The sequence below is a fragment of the Hemicordylus capensis genome, chromosome 5, assembly GCF_027244095.1.
Source record: "Hemicordylus capensis ecotype Gifberg chromosome 5, rHemCap1.1.pri, whole genome shotgun sequence".
NCBI lineage: Eukaryota > Metazoa > Chordata > Lepidosauria > Squamata > Cordylidae > Hemicordylus > Hemicordylus capensis.
This window is the reverse complement of record NC_069661.1, coordinates 251,245,001-251,265,953: the sequence shown is the minus strand read 5'-3', so window position 1 is coordinate 251,265,953 and position 20,953 is coordinate 251,245,001. Positions and strand designations below refer to the sequence as shown.

At 47.3% G+C, this 20,953-nt stretch overlaps 1 protein-coding gene across 14 annotated transcripts in view; it reads left to right on the top strand.

Annotated features, from left to right (window-relative positions):
* Nucleotides 1-18,744, top strand: part of PFKFB3 (6-phosphofructo-2-kinase/fructose-2,6-biphosphatase 3) — a 125,715-nt gene extending 106,971 nt beyond the window's left edge. For 8 of the 14 annotated variants that reach the window (XM_053255154.1, XM_053255158.1, XM_053255159.1 and 5 more), the window contains 6 exons: nucleotides 598-660; nucleotides 3,286-3,350; nucleotides 6,947-7,144; nucleotides 10,287-10,309; nucleotides 14,338-14,388; nucleotides 15,222-18,744. In XM_053255154.1, coding sequence (XP_053111129.1) covers nucleotides 598-660; nucleotides 3,286-3,350; nucleotides 6,947-7,144; nucleotides 10,287-10,309; nucleotides 14,338-14,388; nucleotides 15,222-15,228 — 407 coding nt within the window. In that variant the 3' untranslated portion in view covers nucleotides 15,229-18,744. The remainder of the gene's footprint in view (nucleotides 1-597; nucleotides 661-3,285; nucleotides 3,351-6,946; nucleotides 7,145-10,286; nucleotides 10,310-14,337; nucleotides 14,389-15,221) is intronic. The other 6 variants (XM_053255148.1, XM_053255155.1, XM_053255151.1 and 3 more) reach the window with 6 other exon arrangements.
* Nucleotides 18,745-20,953: the final 2,209 nt, after the last annotated feature.

Below are 20,953 nucleotides of genomic sequence, written 5' to 3'. Positions count from 1 at the left end.
TTGCTTAAAAGCAAATCTGTCATCTGATCCCCACCGCACATTAAGGTCATCTGAGGAGGTTCGTCTCCAGTTACCACCAGCTCATCTGGTGGCGACTCGGAGGCGGGCCTTCTCTATAGCTGCTCCGGGGCTGTGGAATGCTCTCCCTGCGGAAATCCGCAATTTGAATTCTTTATTAGCCTTCAGGAGAGCCCTTAAAATGTATTTGTTTGGCCTGGCTTTCCAGGGTTTTTAAATTTGTTTTAATATTTTAACCCAATTTTGGGGCTTTTAATCACTGTAATTGTTTAATTGTTGTTTTAAAATGTTTTTAAATTGTTAATTGTTGTGATATTATTTTTAATTTGTTTTAGCTCTTTATTGTTTTAGTGGTTTGTTTTAATTTGTAAACCGCCCTGGGCCATTTTGGAGGGGCGGTGTATAAATCCAATAAATAAATAAATAATAAATATAGGCTAAAGCAGGACAGGCCTTGGTTTCCCCCCACTAATGGACCAACACGGCTACCTGTGCTTTTTGTTTGTTCCCTCCTTGACTGTCTACTCACACGCTAGCTCTTGTGCAATAGATCATTTGCCTGCTCTCTGCTTCTTTCAGAGGAAATGCCTTACTTGAAATGTCCCCTTCACACAGTGCTGAAGCTGACCCCCGTGGCCTATGGTGAGTGGTCAACCCTTTCCCATAGCATAATTAAGCCCAGGGCTGGGGATAGGGAACTCTGGACCCCTCTGCCTCTAGGGCAGGGCTGCTCAACTCAGCCCTTCTGCAGATGCTGGCCTACAACTTCCATAATCCCTATTGGCCACTGTGGCTGGGAATTATGGGAGTTGTAGCCACCTAATGGCACAGCTGGGGAGTAACTTGCCTAGGGAGCAAGAGGTTGCTGGTTCGAATCCCCGCTGGTATGTTTCCCAGATTGAGGGAAACACCCATATCTGGCAGAAGCAATATAGGGAGATGCTGAAAGGCATCATCTCATACTTCGTGGGAGATGGTAATGGTCAACCTCTCCTGTAGTCTACCAAAGGAAAACACAGGGCTCCATGGTTGCCAGGAGTCAACACCGACTCGACGGCACAACTTTACCTTTAGTCCAAAAACAGCTGGGGGTCTTAAGTTGAGCAGGCCTGCTCTAGGGAAAGGCTCCTCATGGCTAGGGATGTATCGCTGCCCCCTGTGCCCTGATTGGCTGCAGCTTTGACCAGGTGGTTGTGATTCAGAGGAGTGGTGTCCCATGGTCTGGGAATAGTTTGCTCCCTCATCCACTCTGTTGCTTTCCTCAGTAATTCAGGGGTTCTCAACCTTGGGTCTCCAGGTGCTGTTGGACTACGACTCCCATAATCCCTAGCCACAATGACCAAAGGCCAACAGCATCTTGGGACTGAAGGTTGAGAACCACCGCAACAATGCATTTATCTCAGTGAGGTTCCTGTGCACAGGGACAGCTGTTGGCATGAATGGTCTTCCTACAAATTGTGGGATTTAGCTTCCAGTGCATCCATCAGCTTGGAGAGACACTTGTTTCGTATGAAAGCTAGAAGTTTCTTGTCCTTGTGGTGGCGATAAGGTTTAAAAGATGAAGACACCATCTGTCAAAGACTCCAAGGAGGGTTGGAGGGTGAGGGTGTGTGTGTGTGTGTGTGTGTGTGTAGGGACTCCAAGGTACCACTTTGCAGCCTTTTTAAACTCTTCATATCCCACCCAAAAGACACTGCAGTCCATTCCCAGATACCTCCCTGTTGCCTGCCAGTACATCCTACACTGTAACTATAGTGTTCTGTGTGTGAGAGTGTGGTGGGGGGGCTGGGTTGTGGGGGGAGATTTCCATGGGAATTCAGACATCCCACAGGCTGTGACAGTGGGTGCAGAATTGAGCTTCGTGAAAATCTTAGCAGCCACTTAAAAAACCCACCTTTCCTGGTCTTCTGTTGTGATTGCAAAGATATGCATGAAAGGTATGGACCATGCCTGGTGAAATCATAGAAGTCAGAAAGGTGGCTGGATACGATTTCCAAGGGCCTGAGCAGAGCAAGAGCTTTAAGAACATAAGAACAGCCCTGCTGGATCAGGCCGAAGAAGGCCCATCTAGTCCAGCATCCTGTTTCACACAGTGGCCCACCAGATGCCGCTGGAAGTCTACAGGCAGGAGTTGAAAGGGGCATGCCCTCTCTCCTGCTGTTACTCCCCTGCAACTGGTACTCAGAGGCATCCTGCCTTTGAGGCTGGAGGTGGCCCACAGCCCTCCGACTAGTAGCCATTGATAGACCTCTCCTCCATGAAGTTATCCAAACCCCTCTTAAAGCCATCCAGGTTGTTGGCTGTCACCACATCTTGTGGCACAGAATTCCACAGGTTGATTATGTGTTGTGTGAAAAAGTACCTCCTTTATTTGCTGGTTCTAGATTTCCTGGCAATCAATGTCATGGGATGACCCCTTGTTCTAGTGTTATGTGAGAGGGAGAAGAATTTCTCTCTATCCACTTTCTCCACACCATGCATGACACCACACCAAGTCACAGACAGCTTTAGTGCCCTATCTGTGACTTGGTAATACTTGGTAATAGTAAACCTTGCAGAATAAATTTTGCCCCTAAGAGATTTTAACTTGAATAATTTATCCAAGGGTGCAGTGTGTGTGTGTGTGTGTGTGTATGTATGATAAAAGACAAAATCAGCATGGAATACATAGGCCTGATTGTTCCCCCTCCTTCTTTTTTGCAGCTAGGACAGAGGGCTTAGCTCAGGAAAACTGGCCTCTGTCTCGTCCAAAAGGATTTGGACGGATGCTGCCAAAGTCACAGACCACATACCGTGCCTGGACTGCCGTGCAGACGGGTGTGTCAGGCAGGTCTCTAAACCTAGGCCTCCTGTGATCCTTAAGGTTGTTGCACAATAAACACAATCCTAGTTGCTTAATCATACAGATTTTAGTTGAACAATGAACTGAGTAAATCTATATATGTGCGCATGTGGATGAAGCTTTTGCTCCAAGATGAAAGCATTCCTGCCATTTTTAGGTGGTGTGTGTATGTTGTAGGCGTTGCTTTAAGATGAGGCATTCTCTTGTGTTTGAGGGAATGCCTCTTCTATGGTGGCAAATTTGTAATTGCTTTTATTAAAAAAAATTTAGCTTTTAAAAATTTGCTGTCTGATTATTTGGAACACCTCTTAAATCAGTCCAAGGCTTTTAATTGATCAAAACTGATTAAACAGCTGAACATTGCAGCCCTAATAATTGCTTGTAATGTGTCCCCCCCCCACCCTTTTCTCACTCGCGTCTATAAGGTTGCAGAGTTGAATCCATCTTTTTGAACGTTGAAGCTGTGAACACACACCGAGACAGACCAGAGGTGAGAGCTGCTTGCTTCCCCCGCACAGTGCAGGTGGAAAGAACGTGGATAGGCACCTGTATTTTAGAACGGGTTCCCAATGTTGGGTCCCCAGCTGTTGTCGGACTACAACTCCCATCATCCTTCCAGCCATTGTGGCTGGGTATGATGGGGCTTGTAGTCCAACAACAGCTGGGGACCCAACATTGGGAATTCCCTTTTTAGAACCACTGAAATGCCAATTCCCTCTTGGAAGTGGGATTTCTCTCTGACAGTCAGGTGGTACTGGTGAGAGCTGTATTAAGAAATAATCCTTACATGGGAGGATCATGGGAGGATCATGGAAGGAGAGCTGGTCTTGTGGTAGCAAGCATGAATTGTCCCTTAAGCTAAGCGGGGTCCACCCTGGTTGCATATGAAAGGGAGACTAGAAGTTTGAGCACTGTAAGATATTCCCCCTCAGAGGATGGAGCCGCTCTGGGAAGAGCAGAAGGTTCCACGTTCCCTCCCTGGCAGCATCGCTAAGATAGGGCTGAGAGAGATTCCTGCCTGCAACCTTGGAGAAGCTGCTGCCAGTCTGTGTAGACAATACTGAGCTAGATGGACCAAGGGTCTGACTCAGTATATGGCTGCTTCCTATGGCGCTTAATATGTTAGAATCCCCTCACATATGCAAAGGCCTTGCTCACACTGAAGCAGGAAATCAGTGTCTGGGTGATACCACTTAAGGCTGCAGGTGAAGGGCCCACGTGACTGAATTCTTCTCCAAAGAAAAAGTCAATGCACATAGAAAACCAGCACTTCAGGGAAGCAGGTTCTAGCCTGCTAGACAGGCTGGCTTTCTAAGCAGGGAGCACTGCTTCCTAACTGGAAGAGCATTCTACAGTGGTCCCTCTACTTACGAAATTAATCCGTTCCGAATGCACATTTGTAAGTCGAAAAATTCGTAAGTCGAAAAGCGGTTTCCCATAGGAATGCATTGGGAACGGATTAATGCGTTCCGGAGCCTAGAAAAAAGACCCAGACCCCCAGTAAGGCTTGCAAACTGCACAGGAACATTTCTTTTCAAGAATAAACAGGCAGTAAACAGGCAGGCAAGTCAAGGAAACCGCATGTAAAATTTGTAAGTCGAGGAAACCCCATCTAAAAATTTGTAAGTCGAAAAAACCGCATTTAAAACCGGATCTAAAACTGCCGTTTGTAACTCGAAAAATACTTATGTCGAGTAGTTTGTAAGTCGAGGGACCACTGTATTTTGTGAGCCTCCCTCTGCCGTCTGGAATGCTGTAACCCAGACACAGGTTTGCCACCTGATTGAGAAGCAGGCCAAGGTCGCTCCCCATTGATGTTCTCCTTCCCAAAGATTGCTCTTTTCTCAGCATAGTATTGGTCCCTCCCTCCCTCCTCTTCCCCCCACTTTAAAAAAAGAAGAAGAAGCTTGCCAGCCCTTTTTGGAAGTGTTGAGGATAGGAGTGGGCGGTGGGTGTTGAGAGACACCTTTAAGGGAGTAACCAGCAGGTGCTTACCAGCGTGTAAGCAGCAGCTGCAATTACACACAGGGCAACAACGCTCTGCCTGGCATCTGCTCCTAGTTGAGGGATGCAAGCCCTGGTGAGCTTGATCTTCTCTTTGAAAGTTGCCAAGACTGGTGTGCCTGTGCTTATTTTAATGTGTCCAGGATGACATGGGCAGTGGAGCTGGGTGCCATTCCTGTCCTCCTCTTGATATAGGGATGGACCCCCCATGGGGGCTAGGGGGCTGCTGCCTCCAGTGGGCAGTGGGATGTTGCCTCCCACCTGGTTGAGTGACAGTCCAGGAGGCATGGTGTAGTGGTTAGAGTGCTGGACTAGGACCGGGAAGACCCGAGTTCAAATCCCCATTCAGCCATGAGACTTGCTGGGTGACTCTGGGCCAGTCACTTCTCTCTCAGCCTAACCTACTTGACAGGGTGGTTTTGAGGAGAAACCTAAGTATGTAGTACATGGCTCTGGGCCTCTGTTGCCAGATTTGGTTTTTTTAAAGCCAAATTTTGGGTTACGGCCCATTTGACTCACGAGTATACCCCTTAGGTGCTGGCCACACTGCTCTGGGCTCCTTGGCGGAAGAGTGGGATATAAAATGTTTCATATATATGGGGTGGCTCTCTTTAGGGAGCCCTCCAAGGGACACTGAGTACCCAGTGTTGATGGGAGGGGGCCTTGGTGGGGTGCACATGGATCATGGCCTCTAACCCTGGGCCTGAGGGGTCCATGAATCTGGGGCCAAGCTAGACCTGCTTTTTAACATGTGGTTCTGCTCCAATTGCACAGAGGCTGGGCGGGGCGTGGGGGGCATAGGAGCGAGCCAATTTTTAGCAGCAGAAGACGCATGCGAGTGAGGGGGTGCAGATCCTTCTCTGTCCGTCACTTACCTTTCCCCACCTCCAGCACTTTCCTCCCAGCTGGTACTGGAGCTGGCTGAGAGAAAGGTGACATTGACTAGATTGTCTAGTGAGATCCTACTCTTGAGTCCCGTCACAGGCGGAACCTAGGAGCAGAGCCTTTTCCATGATGGCCCCTCATGTTGTCGGTTGCCTTCTCCTGTGAGACCCACTTGGCTACATTTTCTTTGTAATCTTAGGAGGCGGGCTAATAACAATTAGTCATATGACACCTGGCATTGTGGAGGTCTGAGGGAAGGTTCAAACAAATTCTGGCTTGACTTGTTGCTGGTGGGTTTTTTTTTTTTTTTTTTTGGGTGCGTGTGGTGGTGTTTTTGCAGGAAGTTTGTGTATGTGTGGAGGCCAGGCATAGGATTTTACTGTTCTTGGTGCGCTTTTAAAATGATAGCCACACTGAGGGCTCTTCTTGAATGGAAAGGGAGGCTATAAATGGAATAAAATAAATGTTTATTTAAACTTTTTGTTGTATAAAATAATGTTTGTTTGCTGTACCCTGTTCTTTGGAGGTGAATAGGAATGTAAGAGCTACCAAGAGAGTTCTCCTGTACTTTTGTTTGGCTAGTGCCTTTTTTTTTCTTTTTTCTGTCCTGTATTGCGTGTGGTGGTTCAGTGTCTTTTATTAGCCTAGAGTAGCAGATTTCCAGATAGCTTATAGTTCCTTCTTGCACTGCAGAAATCCTCTTAATTGCTTTCTTCTGGCCCAAAGATCTTGGGGCTGAATCCAGAAATAAAGGTTTCATTGTGGGCCTAAACTTGTAGGGGTTCTCAGCCTTGGGTTTACAGATGTGGTTGGACTTTTATGCAAGTGTATGTGCACAAGAGAAAGAGATCAAGAAGGAATTATAATTGCAGGGACAGAACCAGACTAGTAGCGAGTTCTCTCATTTACCTTGTGAAAATGTATCTCCCAGTTTTCTGACCTTCACTTTTTTGGGTGTGTTTGGCAAATCAGTTAACCAAGGGGCTCTCAAACATGGGTCCCCAGAGGTTGTCAAACTTACAACCATCATCCTCAGCCATGGTGGCAGGGAATGATGGGAGTTGTAATCCAACAGCATCTGGGTACCTGAGTTTTGAGCACCCCGTCATGTATCCTTTTTTAAAAACTGCTTTTTCTCATAACTTCCGCCTTCTTTCTTTTTTTCTTTCTTTTTATCTTTGTCTCGCTCTAATTTAGGATGCAAAGAAGGGACCTAACACCCTCATGAGACGCAATAGCGTTACCCCTCTAGCGAGCCCAGAACCCACCAAAAAACCTCGCATCAACAGCTTTGAGGAGCATGTGGCTTCTGCTGCTTCTGCTGCCCTGCCCATCTGTATGTCCCAGGAGGTGCCCACTCCGCTGCCTGGACAAGTTGGTTACATTCTTTCGTTGGTGTGTTGTTTTTTTTCTGTGTGTGGTTGTGGTGGTGGTGCCTATGTGTTGTGGCTGTCTGTCTGTATCTTCTGTTGCTTCTAAACTGCCGGAAGCCTTCATTTTTTGTTGCTTATTCATTCCAAGTTCATTTTCAAGGCCAGGTATTTAGTTTTAAAATTATTATTATTATTATTATTTTGCGCACATCTCCTCCTCCTAAAAACATCTTTGAAAAGACCGACTGGCATCCAGAGCAAGGAAACGCATGCAAGCACTGTGGTGCTAGCACGAGAAGATGGCTTAGTTGCACAAAACACAGGGATTTTGCAAGTAATGCTATTGCACAATAATGCTATTGCACAAAAGTTCCTATTGAAATAAATGAGTTGTGCTCCAGCTGCACCTCTGGGCTGTGCAACCCTAGGCTAGAACACGCACTCCAGACTTAGCGCTAGTAGCTACAACAGCAGTTCTGTGCCAGCATAAAGCCGTTCTGCAAGTGCTTCTTTGCTCTGGATGTCAGCCCTTGTGTTTTAAGCCTTTGGTAGTTTGAGAGGTATGTTAGTTTAGGCACAAAAGCAGGCTTGAGCGTTTCAAGTTAGGACACCGCAGGTGTCTTTGTTGGTGTGAAAACAGACCATGCTCTGTTACAGGCTGCACAATTTTGACCCTCCTGCAGATGTTGGACTACATCTCCTCCTATCATAAAAAAAAATAAAACAACTTTATTTGCTAGCTGCCCCATAACAAATTGTTCTCTAGGCAGCTCACAACAGAGAATTAAAACATACAGTAAAAACACATAACACATTAAATCATAACAGGCAAAAGAAAAAGCTGAAAAGAAAAATACAAAATACAATACAAAGCAACTTAAAAACTCATTCTAAAATTAGTTCAAAATCAGAACAAAGCTGAAAACCCAAATTTAAAAGGTGACCCTAGTGGTCACCTTGAGCTGTGGGGAGAGGCACTTGACCGGGATTCTCCTGGATTACACTAAAAAGTCTGGTTCATTTTGCATTCCACCAGCTTTGTTACCAAAGACAGATGGCCCTCCTATTGGACAAAAAGGCCTGGGAGAGCAAACAGGTCTTTACCTGGTGTCTAAAAAACAAAGTGATGAAGCCAGGAGAACCTCACTGGGGAGGCTATTCCATAAACGGAGTGCAACCACCGAAAAGGCCCTCTCCCTGGTAGCCACCCCCCTCACCTTGTTTGGCAGAGGCACCCAGAGGACGGCCTCTGAAAAAGATCTTACGATCTGGGTCAGGACATATGGGGCAAAAGGTGGCTCTCCGAGGTAACCTGGCTCCAAGCCATTTAGGGCTTTAAAGGTTAAAACCAGCACTTTGAATTGGGCCCGGAAATGGACTGGGAGCCAGTGTAACTGACGAAGCACTGGTGTAACATGATGAAAACATCCAGTCCCAGTCAATAATCTTGCAGTCCTATTTTGTACCAGCTGCAGTTTCTGGACCATTTTCAAAGGCAGCCCCACATACAACCCATTGCAATAATCTAAGCGGGAGATTACCAGAGTGTAACTGGCCAAGCTATCTCTTTCCAAATACGGTTGCAGTTGACGAATCAGCCGAAGCTGATAAAAGGTGCTCCAAGCCACAGAGGCCACTTGAGCCTCTAGTGGCAGTGCTGGATCGATGAACACCCCCAGACTCCAAAACCTTTAACTTGCTTACAACAATTAGACATCCCCAAATTTATTTATTTATTTATTTTATTTGTATACCGCCCTTCCAAAATGGCTCAGGCTGGCATTCACATAGGCTAGATGTAGATGCCTTCCCTCCAAAAGTCCTTCAGGGGGTGTGCAACCCCATCTAGAACAGGTTGAACATCATTCACCTGGGCAGAGGAACCACCAACCGATAGTACTTCAGTCTTGTCTGGGTTGAGTCTCGGCTTATTCACCCTCATCCAGTCCATTACGGCATCCAAGCACTGATTCAGGATAGTCACCACTTCACCTGCGTCTCATAAAAAAGAGAGCTACAACTGAGTGTCATCCGCATACTGGTGACACCTCAAGCCAAATCTCCAGATGATCCTCCCAGCGGTTTGGCCCTTGTGGCTGGGAATGATGGGAGTTGTAGTCCAAAAACAGCTGGAAGGGCAGAGTTGTGCAGCCCTGCTCTGTTAGCACAGTTGGTTCCCTCTGGCCTTCAACCCCTTTTAAAAACACGTTTAGGAATGTGCTGATGGCTTGACGTTCTGCGTCAAGCCTTTTTGGGCCCTGCCAAGTTATTGCATCTCCATGTTAGAACAGATACCTAAAGGGGGGGGGAAATGGAATTCATTCCTATGATAGGTGCGTTGCCTAAAGTCTTTATGTGGATTCCTAGTTGGTGAGGAGTTGGATGAGAAGATGCTTGTGCCAAACAGGTCAAAATTGTCAGTCTCCCCTGAGTTAGATTTAGGGCTAATCTGTTAGGAATTCTTCCTACACAAGCTTTATAGAAATATTCGGAATTTTGCAAAGGTCCAGCTGCCATATGTGTCAACAGACCTTGGGCAGGAGACAGTCCTGATAAAAATTATTGTCTATTTTTTGTACATTGTTTGATGTTTCCCACCCGGACTCTGCCTCTCAGGGTCACAGCCCTCCAGGGTCAATAAAACAAGGTTAGCCTTATTTGGGCACCTTTTCTTAAAAGGCACAGAGGAGGACTCTTTCTCCAGTCGGGCCGGGGGGTGGGGCGACGGGGAAGGTTTCTTTGCCACTCTTTCTGCAGGAATTTTGTCTAATCACATTCCACGGCAAGTCAAGCCCAGCCTTTGAAATTAGTCTCTGGGCTGGGAAATGTGGAGCTCTTTGGAACTGCCTGGAGGCAGTGCCCTTGTGTCTGAGAAGTCCAGCGATGATCTGCTGCCCGCTCTCTGTTCTCCATTGTAAAGCTGCTCTCCTTTTGTAGGTGTGTGAGATGCTGGAAGTTGTCTGATTTTTGACATGAGTGCCAATCCGTGTCAAAGTGTGTGGCTTACATCCCTTGGTCAGTCTCTTTCCTGCAGTCTGGTTAACCACCTGCCTGGGCTTTCTGTTACCTGTTGGATTCCTTTCCGCTTTGCATACCATTACTGATACCTCTTCCCATTTTTCCCTCTCTCTCTCTCTCTCTCTCTCTCTCTTTCCCCTTCACAGCCTTTACTGGGGAAAGCCTGCCTGTAAGTATCTTCTTGCGGGTTGACATCGTTCGTTATCACCTGGCTGGCTTGGTTTTCCTTGCTTTTTTTGCCACAGAGCTGCACTGAGCACTCAGCTTTTCATGTGCAGCCTCCACCTTCTCCACCGATACTGGGGGGAGTTTGCTTTTCAGGGCGCTGTGGGAATGCAAAGTGGTGGCTGATGTTGCTTCGATCAAAGCCCCCACTGAGCAGATGCAAAATTCTTCTTCGTATTGTGTGGGGAACCTGGATGCTGCGTATTTTATGCACCTTCAGCTGCTGCCTTTCCATCTTTGCTCAAGGGTGTTCCGCTGTGGGTATATTTACACTAAAGCCATACCCTTCCCCATGTGTTTGGGGTCACAGTTGGATAGGTGTACAAAAATATGCAAAACTCCCCCTCCCTTTTCTGTGCACGTTATACTTTGTCGGGGTTTTCAGACTGGAGTCCCCAGATGCGGTTGGACTACAATCCCCATAATCCATGGTCACAGTGTTCTTTGGGTGATGGGAGTTGTAGTTCAACAGCATCCGAGGACCTAAGTTTGAGAACCTCTGCTTTATGCATTCACTAGCTTAGATGACTTTAAAAAAGGGGGATCAGACACATTCACAGAGGATGTGTTTGTTCACAGCCCAGTGTCCATGACAGCTCAGTGAAACCAGTTCCGAGGCTACTGAATTGCTGGGAAGCCAGAGCCAGAAAGGACTGCTGCCTTCAAGCCCTGCTTATGGGGTTCCCTTTGCCAGTGAATGATTTTGAGCCTTGTAGGGCAAACAGCCATTTTTGGAGAAGCAGACTAAATTGTGGAAGGGGGAAGCGTTGTGCTTTGCCTGTCTCCCCATTATTTCTAAATTCCACCCCCTTGCAAAAACGCCCGGCATTGGAAAGAATCTGTTACATGCCTTGGCATGTAACGTGTGCTTTGCCACTGAGAGGATGTCCACTTAAGCCCTGTTACTGTCTACACTGACTGGTGGTGATTCGCCCAGATCTCAGGCCAGGGGTCTTTCCCAGCCCTACTTGGTGATGCCAGGGGGTGAACCTGGGACCTTCTGCATGCAAAGCAGATGCTAGAACAAGAATAATTAATACACTTTATTTGTTAGCTGCCCCATAACAAACGGTGCTCTGGGTGGCTCGCAACACAGCATTAAGACATCCATAAAAACACATAAAACAGATCAAATCACAACACACCAACAAAACAAAACAAAAACCATACAAAACCATTTTAAAAAGCTGTTTTCGCCCCAATTTTTAAAAGCTTGAGTGAACAGAAAGGTCTTTACCTAGCATTTAAAAGAAAGTGATGAAGCCAGGCGAACCTCACTGGGGAGGCGATTCCATAAAAAGGGTGCCACCACCACAAAGGCCCTCCCCCTAGTAGCCACCTAGCTCACCTTGTTTATCAGGAGCATTCAAAGCAAGGCCTCTGAAGAAGATCTTAAGGTCTGAGTCAGGGCATATGAGGCAAGGTGCTCTCTCAGGTAACCCAGTCCCAAGTCTTTTGCTTGGGACCTTTTGCCTGTGGGCTCCCCAGAGGCATCTGGTGGGCCACTGTGTGAAACAGGATGCTGGACTAGCTGGGCTTTCTTGGGCCTGATCCAGCAGGGCTGTTCATATGTTCTTTTAGGGCTTTAAAGGTTAAAAACTAGCACTTTGAATTGGGCCTGGAAACAGACTGGGAGTCAGTGCATCTGATGAAGCAATGGCGTAATATTATCAAAGCTCCCAGTCCCAGTGAATAATCTTGCAGCCCTATTTTGTACCAGCTGCAGTTTCTGGACCATTTTCAAAGACAGCCCCACTTACAACGCATTGCAGTAATCTAAGCAGGAGGTTACCAGAGCGTGAGTAACTCTGACTAGCTATCTCTGTCCCAGTAAGCTCGCAGTTGGTGTATCGGCTGAAGCTGATAAAAGGCGCTCCAAACCACAGAGGCCACTTGAGCCTTTAGTGACAATGCTGGATTGATGAGCACCTCAGATTGCAAATATGGTCCTTCAGGGGGTGTGCTAGAACACGGGTCGCATTATTTACCCGGGCAGAGGAACCACCAACCATCAGTACTTCAGTCTTGCCTGGATTGAGTCTCAACCTGTTCACCCTCATCCAGTCCATTTCTGCATTCAGGCACTGATTCAGGACATTCACTGCCTCACCTGCCTCTGATGAAGAAGAGCCATACAACTGAGTGTCATCTGCATACTAATGACACCTCAAGCCAGATCTCCTGATGACCCATCCCAGCGGGTTCATGAAGATGTTAAACAGCATAGGGCAGGATTTCTTAACCTTGGGCCCCCGGATGTTGTTGGACTACAACTCCCAGAATCCCCAGCCACAAAGGCCATGTCTGGGGATTCTGGGAGTTGTAGTCCAACAACATCTGGGGGCCCAAGGTTAAGAAACCCTGGCATAGGGGAAGGAATGAACCCCTGTGGAACCCCATAACATAACTGCCAAGGGGTTGAGCAGTAGTCTCCCAGCACCACCTTTTGGGAGTGGGCCTCGAGGTAGGAGTGGAACCACCTCCAAGCAGTGCCTCCTACACCCAACCTGGCCAGCCTATCCAAAGGATTCCATGGTCAATGGTATCGAAAGCCAATTAGAGATCCAAGAGAATTAACAGGGTTGCACTCCCCCTGTCTTTCTCTCTGCATAGGACATCCCACAGGGCAACCAAAGCAGTTTCTGTCCCAAGCCGGACCTGCAGCCTGACTGAAATGGATCTAGATAGTCTGTTTCCACCAAGAGTGTCCGGAGCTGGTCAGCCACTACATGCACGAGCACCTTGCTCAGGAAGGGAATATTGGCCATAGGCCTATAGTTTATATCCTCTGGGTTCAGATTGGGTTACTTTAGGAGTGGTCGAAATTTAGCTGCCTTCAGTGGAATTGCGACTACTCCCTCTCTCAATCAGAACCCGCTGGACCCAGCTAAAATTTCCCTCTTTACTAGATTTAATAAGCCATGAAGGGCAAGGGTTGAGCATGTGTGTGGCCAGCCAAACTCAACTGAGTACCTTGTCCACTTCCTTGGGCACCAATAATTGAAACTCCACCAGCAAAACGACCAGGTGGTACTCTAGAGCAGGGATTCTCAAGGTTGGGTCCCCAGATATTATTGGACTTCAACTCCCATAATCCCCAGCCCCCTATGGCTTTTGGTTGGGGATTATGGGAGTTGAAGTCCAATAACATCTGCAGACCCAACCTTGAGAATCCCTGCTCTAGACACCTCTCCCAGTGATACTGCATCAACTGTAGAGTCCAACTCCTGGCAAATGCGAGCAACTTTACCCTCAAAGTGCTGTGCAAATGTGTCACAGCGTGCTACCGAGGGTTCCAATACATCTTGCCCAGGGCCAGATTTCAAGAGGCCCCACACCACCCGGAAAAGCCCCACTGGATGACACTGAGAGGATGCGATGGTGGAGGGGGGCATTTCTTTTGCACCATCACTGCCTCAGAATAGACTTGATAATGAGCTCTAACCTGTGTTCACTCAGACTCGCCCCAAGTTTTCCTCCACTTGCATTCCAGAGGTCTCCCACTGAGCTGCAGCGTGGGTCCCCAGATGTGGGACTTCAGCTCCCATTGAGGCTGGGGATTATGGGAGTTGAAGTCCCAACGACATCTGGGGTCCCACGTTTGAGAACCCCTGCCCTAAGGGGAACAGACAGTGCTCATATTTAATCACCCATCCAAATGCAAACCAGAGATTGCTTAGCAAAGGGGACAATTCATGCTCACTACTACAAGACCAGCTCTCCTTCAAGGTTCAGTTCAGTAAGAACTGAAGCTGGTATAAGGCAGCTTCAGTTCTGACTGCATATTTCAGTGTAGAGAAGTCCCTCACGATGCACCCTTAAACTTGTAGTGACTTCATCTTGTATAGGAGAAAAAAACTTGCTTTGATGCTTTCCTTGTAGACGTTCATACTGCAAGCCGCTCTCCTTCCTCACCTTTCTCTCTCTCTCTCTCTCCCTCTTTCTTCCCCTATTCGCTCTTCATGCTGAAAGGTGGCCTGTTTGTCACCTTTTCAAACTTTTTGCTTTACTAATATTTCCAAGGTAAACAGTTCGTGGCTATATATGTTTGTGCTTTTCCTCGCCTGATTTTATCTCACTGAACTAACTGTTCAAGCCAGCTCCTTTTGGGAAGGGGAGGGGTCTGCATCTTGACCTGTGCTTGCAGTTCTGCTTTAAAACTGTTGGGCAAACAATGTGTACATGGCTATTGTTGGAACATGAGAGAGAGAGAGAGAGAGAGAGAACTGCCTTTCCCTTTGGTAGAGGCTGCTTCTCTTTCCTGACACACCATTTTAGAAAACGGTGTGTCCACAGGTGTTGCTTTCATGTCCTGATTGATATCTTCTTATGTTTGCTTTCTGAAGATTGACCCCAATGCAGCATCCTCAACTTTTCCTTTTTTCCTTTCCTTTCCTCCAAGTCAAAGATGTTTGCTGTGATGAGGGCTAAGTGATGCAAAATTATATGAGGCTGCCAGTTTTCACACAACAAGCTTAGTGGCTGCTGGAAATAATTGTGACGTGAGATAATTAAACATCTCAGCTGCTAAGGGGGGCCCATAGTTGTATGACGAAGCCCAGTTTATTAGAAGACGTTCAGATTTCAGGCCAAGGGACAGAGAGGAGATGAGGGAGGGCGATTAACAGGAACCTTGCCTGCCTGTCTTAGGCCTTGTGGTGCCCTCTGTCTGCTGCCTCCCTGGAGAATGTTTCTGCAGTGGCTTCTCGTTGCTCTTCATTGCATCTGCATGCAGAAGATGTCCTGTCTTCTCTCTTGCTGTTGGGCTTTTTCAAATGCTGAACCATTGACTCAGAATTAACTCTCCCCTCTCTCTCTCTCTCTCTCTCTCTCTCTCTCTCGTTCCTCCCTTGCAGAACCTGAACAGCCCCCGCAAGCAATCGTGACTTTCTCCAGCTGAGACCTGGAAAAACCGCCAGCAGAAGCCCGGTTCCATCACGCGGCCCATCTCTACAGTATGTCACCGCTCGACTTGAGTTCAGCCTTGGTTGAAATCTTCATAGCCGTTCATCTGCCTAACTTGGACTTAACAGAACTGGTGGGGGGTGGGGAGGGGAGAAAGAAAACTGGAGAGCAGCAGAAAGAGAACACTGAATGTAAAACTGTGGTTCCAACACTTCCGATGTTTCAGCTATTCTTTTGTTTTACTCCAGGTTTGGGGTAGACCGTAGCAGGCCCCAGATGACTTCTTTGCACACAATACTAAGTGGGTTTATTATTATTATTATTATTTTTTAATTATTATTTTATTATTGCTGTTATGTTTAATTTCTAAAGTGCTACAGTTGCCTTGCAGAGAAAGGAAAAGGTACTGTGCTACTCTTGATGTATGTAAATAGATGGTGTTAGTGTGTGGTTCAGGGAGGATTGTCACTAGAAAAGAGCAGAAAGGCACCTCTCTGCAAACCCTGCACATTGAGTCTCACGGCTTTGTGTATTACCCCCTCGTCCCCACCTGTATTCCCAGTAACAGGGATTCCCAGATGTTGACGACAACTGCCATCATCTCCCAGCTGAAGGACACCAGCTGGGGATGCTGGGAGTTGTAGTCAACAACATCTGGGAGTATCTGTTACAAGGAACACTGGTCCCCACCCTGGGGCAGAAAAATGGTAGAGGCATACCTGAAGAATCTATTGCTGCTTTATTTATTAGTATTATTTTTTAAAACCCTCTGTTGATTTTTTAGCAAGAAATAATCCAACCAAGCGTGTATCTTTTTCTGAACGTCAAAAGGGCATGCAGAGAATTCCCTAACGTGGCTGTCCTTTGCTTCTGTACTTTAAACCACTTGTGGATGAATAGCCGATGGCAGTTTTGAAATCTTATTTTTTGATTGACTGCAGAGGGGGAGGGCAGTGGATTCCAAGGGGCAAATCCATTTCATTTTGTTTGTAAGTTGTCACCCCACCCCCACTCTAAGCTAGAGGTTCTCAACAGTGGGTCCACGAATGCTGGACTACGACTCCCATCATCCTCTGGCCACTGCTGTTGGGGGTGATGGGAGTTGTAGTCCAACAACATCTGAGCACCTAAGGCAGAGAACTTGAGTCCTAGCTCATTTATTTTCCTTCCAGTGTATTAGACATACACACACACACCCTTCACCTCTCACTCATGCAGGAAGACCAGGTTTTTGTGCACCTCTTTGCGTGTCTTCACCAGCGGAGGTGACCGCTCTCCAAAAGGCTGCACGAGGCTGCGACGCTGTTCCTTGCAGCCTCCGTGCGGCATCGGCACACACATGGCTGGTGCGCACGAGTAGGAGGCACCGAACCGGCTTGTGCACATCCCTAACTCCTCCTGCATATCCGTGGCAAGAATCTCTTTTGGTTATTGGCAGCATGACTACTTACTCGGGCTGTGCCACTTGCGCCCAACTTTTGCCTGTTGGTTCCAAACGAAAACCATGCCCTCATTCTTCTTGGGCTGGCTGATCCAGCAGAGAGCAGAAAGCTGCCGATTCTGTTTCACAAGGCTGCTTCCGCTGCTCTGCTTTTCCAGAGTCCTGCGGGGACTCACTTGCGTCTGTCACCCCTGCATTTGGAAACCACAGAAGAATGGGAGAGGGTCCTGGCTCACTCAGCAATACCCGTGTCTTCCCTCACTCCATACATCCTCCTCCTCCTCTTCTTGTTGGTTTTTAGATCCAGGCGTGACTTGAGGGTGCAGTCCGGTGGCTTTCAGATGTCCCCTGCTGAAAGCAGCCCATAATATTAACAGCAAGACCAAGTGTGGCGTATTCACCTTTTGGAAATTGCCGAGGAGCTTTGCTCTTTTGGGAAGCCCCCTTCTTGACCATCTGTAGGCCTTTTGTGTGCGTGCACGTGTGTGTGTGTGTTGAGTGATGATTGGTGTGTCGCTGCATTTCTGTGGAAATGTGTACAAGCAAGCCTGCCTTCTTTCGGATCAGAACTCCAGGCGACGTGATCTTTCGCTGTCTGCCTCTTCTTGCTTTTCAAGCTCTTCCAGAATGGGACACAAGCAATCGGGGGTTGGGAACCGCCTTGCACGGTCCCATTAGTCAAGAAGCTGCAAGGCACAGAGTGGGACTTCAAGGTGAAAACAGTCCTGCCCTCAGCCCTTCCCTGGTTTCCCCCTTTCCAACCTCCTTGCTTCAGGTTAGGGCTACTAGGGAAGATTTTCTAGGCTAGTCCCATGAGATCCAACAAATTGACTCTGTTTGGACGGGGCAGCTCTTTTGGGAGAGGGTAGGGGGCAAGTGGTTGGCTTCAGGAAGGCCAGCAGCCAGGTGCCTTGCGTGCCAGCCTCGTGCCATAACCGAGTGCTTGTGAGTTTTGTGAAAATGAAAACGAAAGCCGCACCAAAGGGAGCCGCTCTTACCTGTGTCTGACCCCTGCGAGTTGTCGTTGGGGGTTTGCGATGCGAGTTGTTTTATACATGTATATTAGTGGAAGGATGCTTCTGTATTTTTTAGTTATATTTTCTAAAAAGCATTCTTGGGTATTTCTGAGTGCATTCGTTGGCGTGTGTGTGAGTTGTTTTTCTGCATCAGCTTAACTTTCAGGGGTTTCTCTCTCTCTCTCTCTCTCTCTCTCCCTCCTCCCCCCTTCCCTTTAAAGAGAGTAATTTTTAGAGAGTGAGTGACTTTTATCTTGTACATAGCAAGTGGTTCCCCCCACCTGCCACAGCTAGATAAACCAGCTGCAGACACATGTGCGACATCTTGCGCTGCATGATAAACATGGTTCTGCACACTGGCCTCCACTTGGCTATATAAATCTATTGTGAGCTGGAAAGAGATGGGAATTCAAAAACTATTAACAGGATTTCTTTACAGCAGAGGTTCTCAGCCTCAGTTGCCCCGATGCTGTTGGACTACAGCTCCCATCACCCCAGCATTGTGGCTGGGGATGATGGGAGTTGTAGTCCAACAGCATCTGGGCAGCCAAGGCTGGGAACCTGGGCATAACGAAAAGGGAATCCTGGAACAAGATGACTTATTCCTGCTTCAGCCAGTTAGCCTGAGGGGGCGTGTGGATTCTTCTGTGCGATCAGTGCTCAACATCCTAGCATTGGGTGGCTGGGGAAAGGCAATTTAAAACCACGCCAATGACTCATTCTTTGTGTGTGTTTTTTCCTTGATACTTGAATTTATATTTTTATTGGTTTTTTTGATAGCAAATTGCTATTTATTTATTTAACTGATGTTGCAGAGCTGAGATAAAAGGAGTCGTCCCCCCACCCTCGACTTATGTGATATTAATTCTGTATATATGTGTCGGGAATGATTTTTTGGGGTTTTGTTTTGGTTTTGCCTGAAATGAAACAGGACCAGCTTATAAGACAGGTCTGCCTTTTGGAAATTTGTATATTTTGCAGTTGCTGGACCAATTAAAATACCTTATTGAAATAGAAGCCTCTGGTCTGCCTTTTGTTTGCAAAGCTCTTTGCACTCAGTGGGTGGGGGTTGATATTCTTGGCTGTGAATTTTCTCTTGGCAAGCTCTATGGCTTCCACATTCAACTGGGGGCCCTTCAACCAACCATTGGTTGATAGTTTTAGAGCAGTATTATGTTCATCCCATGCTCCACCTAATAGTGCAGTGGGGAAGTAACTTGCCTAGGGAGCAAGAGGTTGCTGGTTCAAATTCCCAGACTATGGGAAACTCCTATATCAGGCAGCAGTGATCTAGGAAGGTGCTGAAAGGCATCATCTCATACTGCGCAGGAGGAGGCAATGGGAAACCACAACTGTATTCTACGAAAGACAACCACAGGGCTCTCTGGGTGCCAGGAGTCGACACTGACTTGACTTTTCCTTTCCTGTTTCAAAATCTCAAGGTGGTGTATACAGTCCTAGGAATACAGGAAGCTGCCTTCTACTGAGTCACACCATTGATCCATCGAGCTCAGTATTGCCTACGCTGCCTGGCAGCCAATCACCAAGGTGCCAGGCGGGAGTCTATCCCAGCCCTACCTGGGACCTTCGACATACAAGCATGCAAATACTCTTCCACTGAGCTATGGCCATATCCCCTAGTTGTCACCCATCCAAATGGAAACCAAGGTGAACCCTGCTTAGCAAAGGGGACCATTCATGCTTATTACCTCAAGACCAGCTCTCTTCCCCTTCTCTTTATCCTTGTAACATTTACCTTTAAAGTAGCTTGGGGCTGAGAGAGATTTCTCAGAATGGGGGTTTGAACCCGGGTCCCCCAAGTCCTAGTCTGATTACTTTCTGTGGCTGTGTTGTGTAGTGTCCAGAGTTCTGGGAACTCATTGGAACCTCTTGAGCCAGCCTTCTTTCTCTCAGCCTAACCTACCTCACAGGGTTGCTGTGAGCATAAAATGGAAGGGGAAACCTAGTATTCCGCCCTGAGCTCTTTGGGGAAAGGATGGGAGAGAAATGGGAGAAGAGCTGGTCTTGTGGTAGCAAGCACGCCTTGTTCCACCCTGGTTGCATATGAATGGGAGACTACATGCGTGAGCACTGTAAGACATTCCCCTTAGGACATGGAGCTGCTTTGGGAACAGCACCTGCATGCTTGCCTGCAGAAAGTTGCAAAGTTCCCTCCCTGGCAGCATCTCTAGGTTAGGGCTGGGAGAGACTCCTGCCTGCAACCTTGGAGAAGTTGCCAGTCTGTGTGGACCATACTGAGCTAGATGGAACAGTGGTCTGACTCCGTAAATGGCAGCTTCTCTTGCAATATAAAGTCTTGGGCTGGTGGAAGCTTCACTTCCTTCCCATCTCCTCAGAATTATTTGGCACGGGGTTTCTCAGCCTGTGAACTACAACTCCCATCACCCCCATCTACAGCTTATTTAGCTGGGGATGATGGCAGTTGTAGTTCAGCCCCATCTGGAGTACCACCAGTTGAGAAACGCTGCTTTACATGACAATACAACAGGGGTTCCTAACCTTGGGCTAGGTTTTGACCACAATGGCCAAAGGGATTATGGGAATTGTAGTCAAGCAATAATATCTCCGGTCCCAAGATTGCGAACCGTTTCAATGCAACACAGAATTTTCCCCACCTGTTTTCTTATATAACCATGTTTGCCCAACCTCAATGATAAGAGCCGTCCATTTGGAAAGAATACACAAAGAAAGGAAGCTTCATAGAATTACAAACTGAATAGCCCGGCTGATCACCCCATATATCGGCAGACCTATCAGATGCAGGGCACAGAACGATTGGGAGGAAAGCAAATACGATGCGTGGCTGAATATGTGCAGATTCATTTCAGCATCTTGAGGAAACCCACTTTTCTCTTCCATGCTGCTGTTTTGAACATCAGATGAGCAACTACAAGATCACTTTCACTGAAGACAATACAACTCTCTCTCTTTCTGGCCCATGATGGGTGGAGTGCAGGAGCCAGATAAGAGCCGTCTGGCTACCTCTCAGACACTGCATTCTTCTCTTTGGCCCCTCTTGGCTGCACAGAGGGTAATTCAAGGATATTTTCCTCCTCTTCCAAAATAGATGGATCTTTGTTATCGATAAGCTTCTCTTATCAACGCTTGGCTTCAAAGTTCTTTGTAGCTTGACAGTGACTTCTCAGTCTCTCTTCTCTGCTGAGAAATCCCTCTTCATTACAGAGGATTTTTTGCCTGAGGTCTT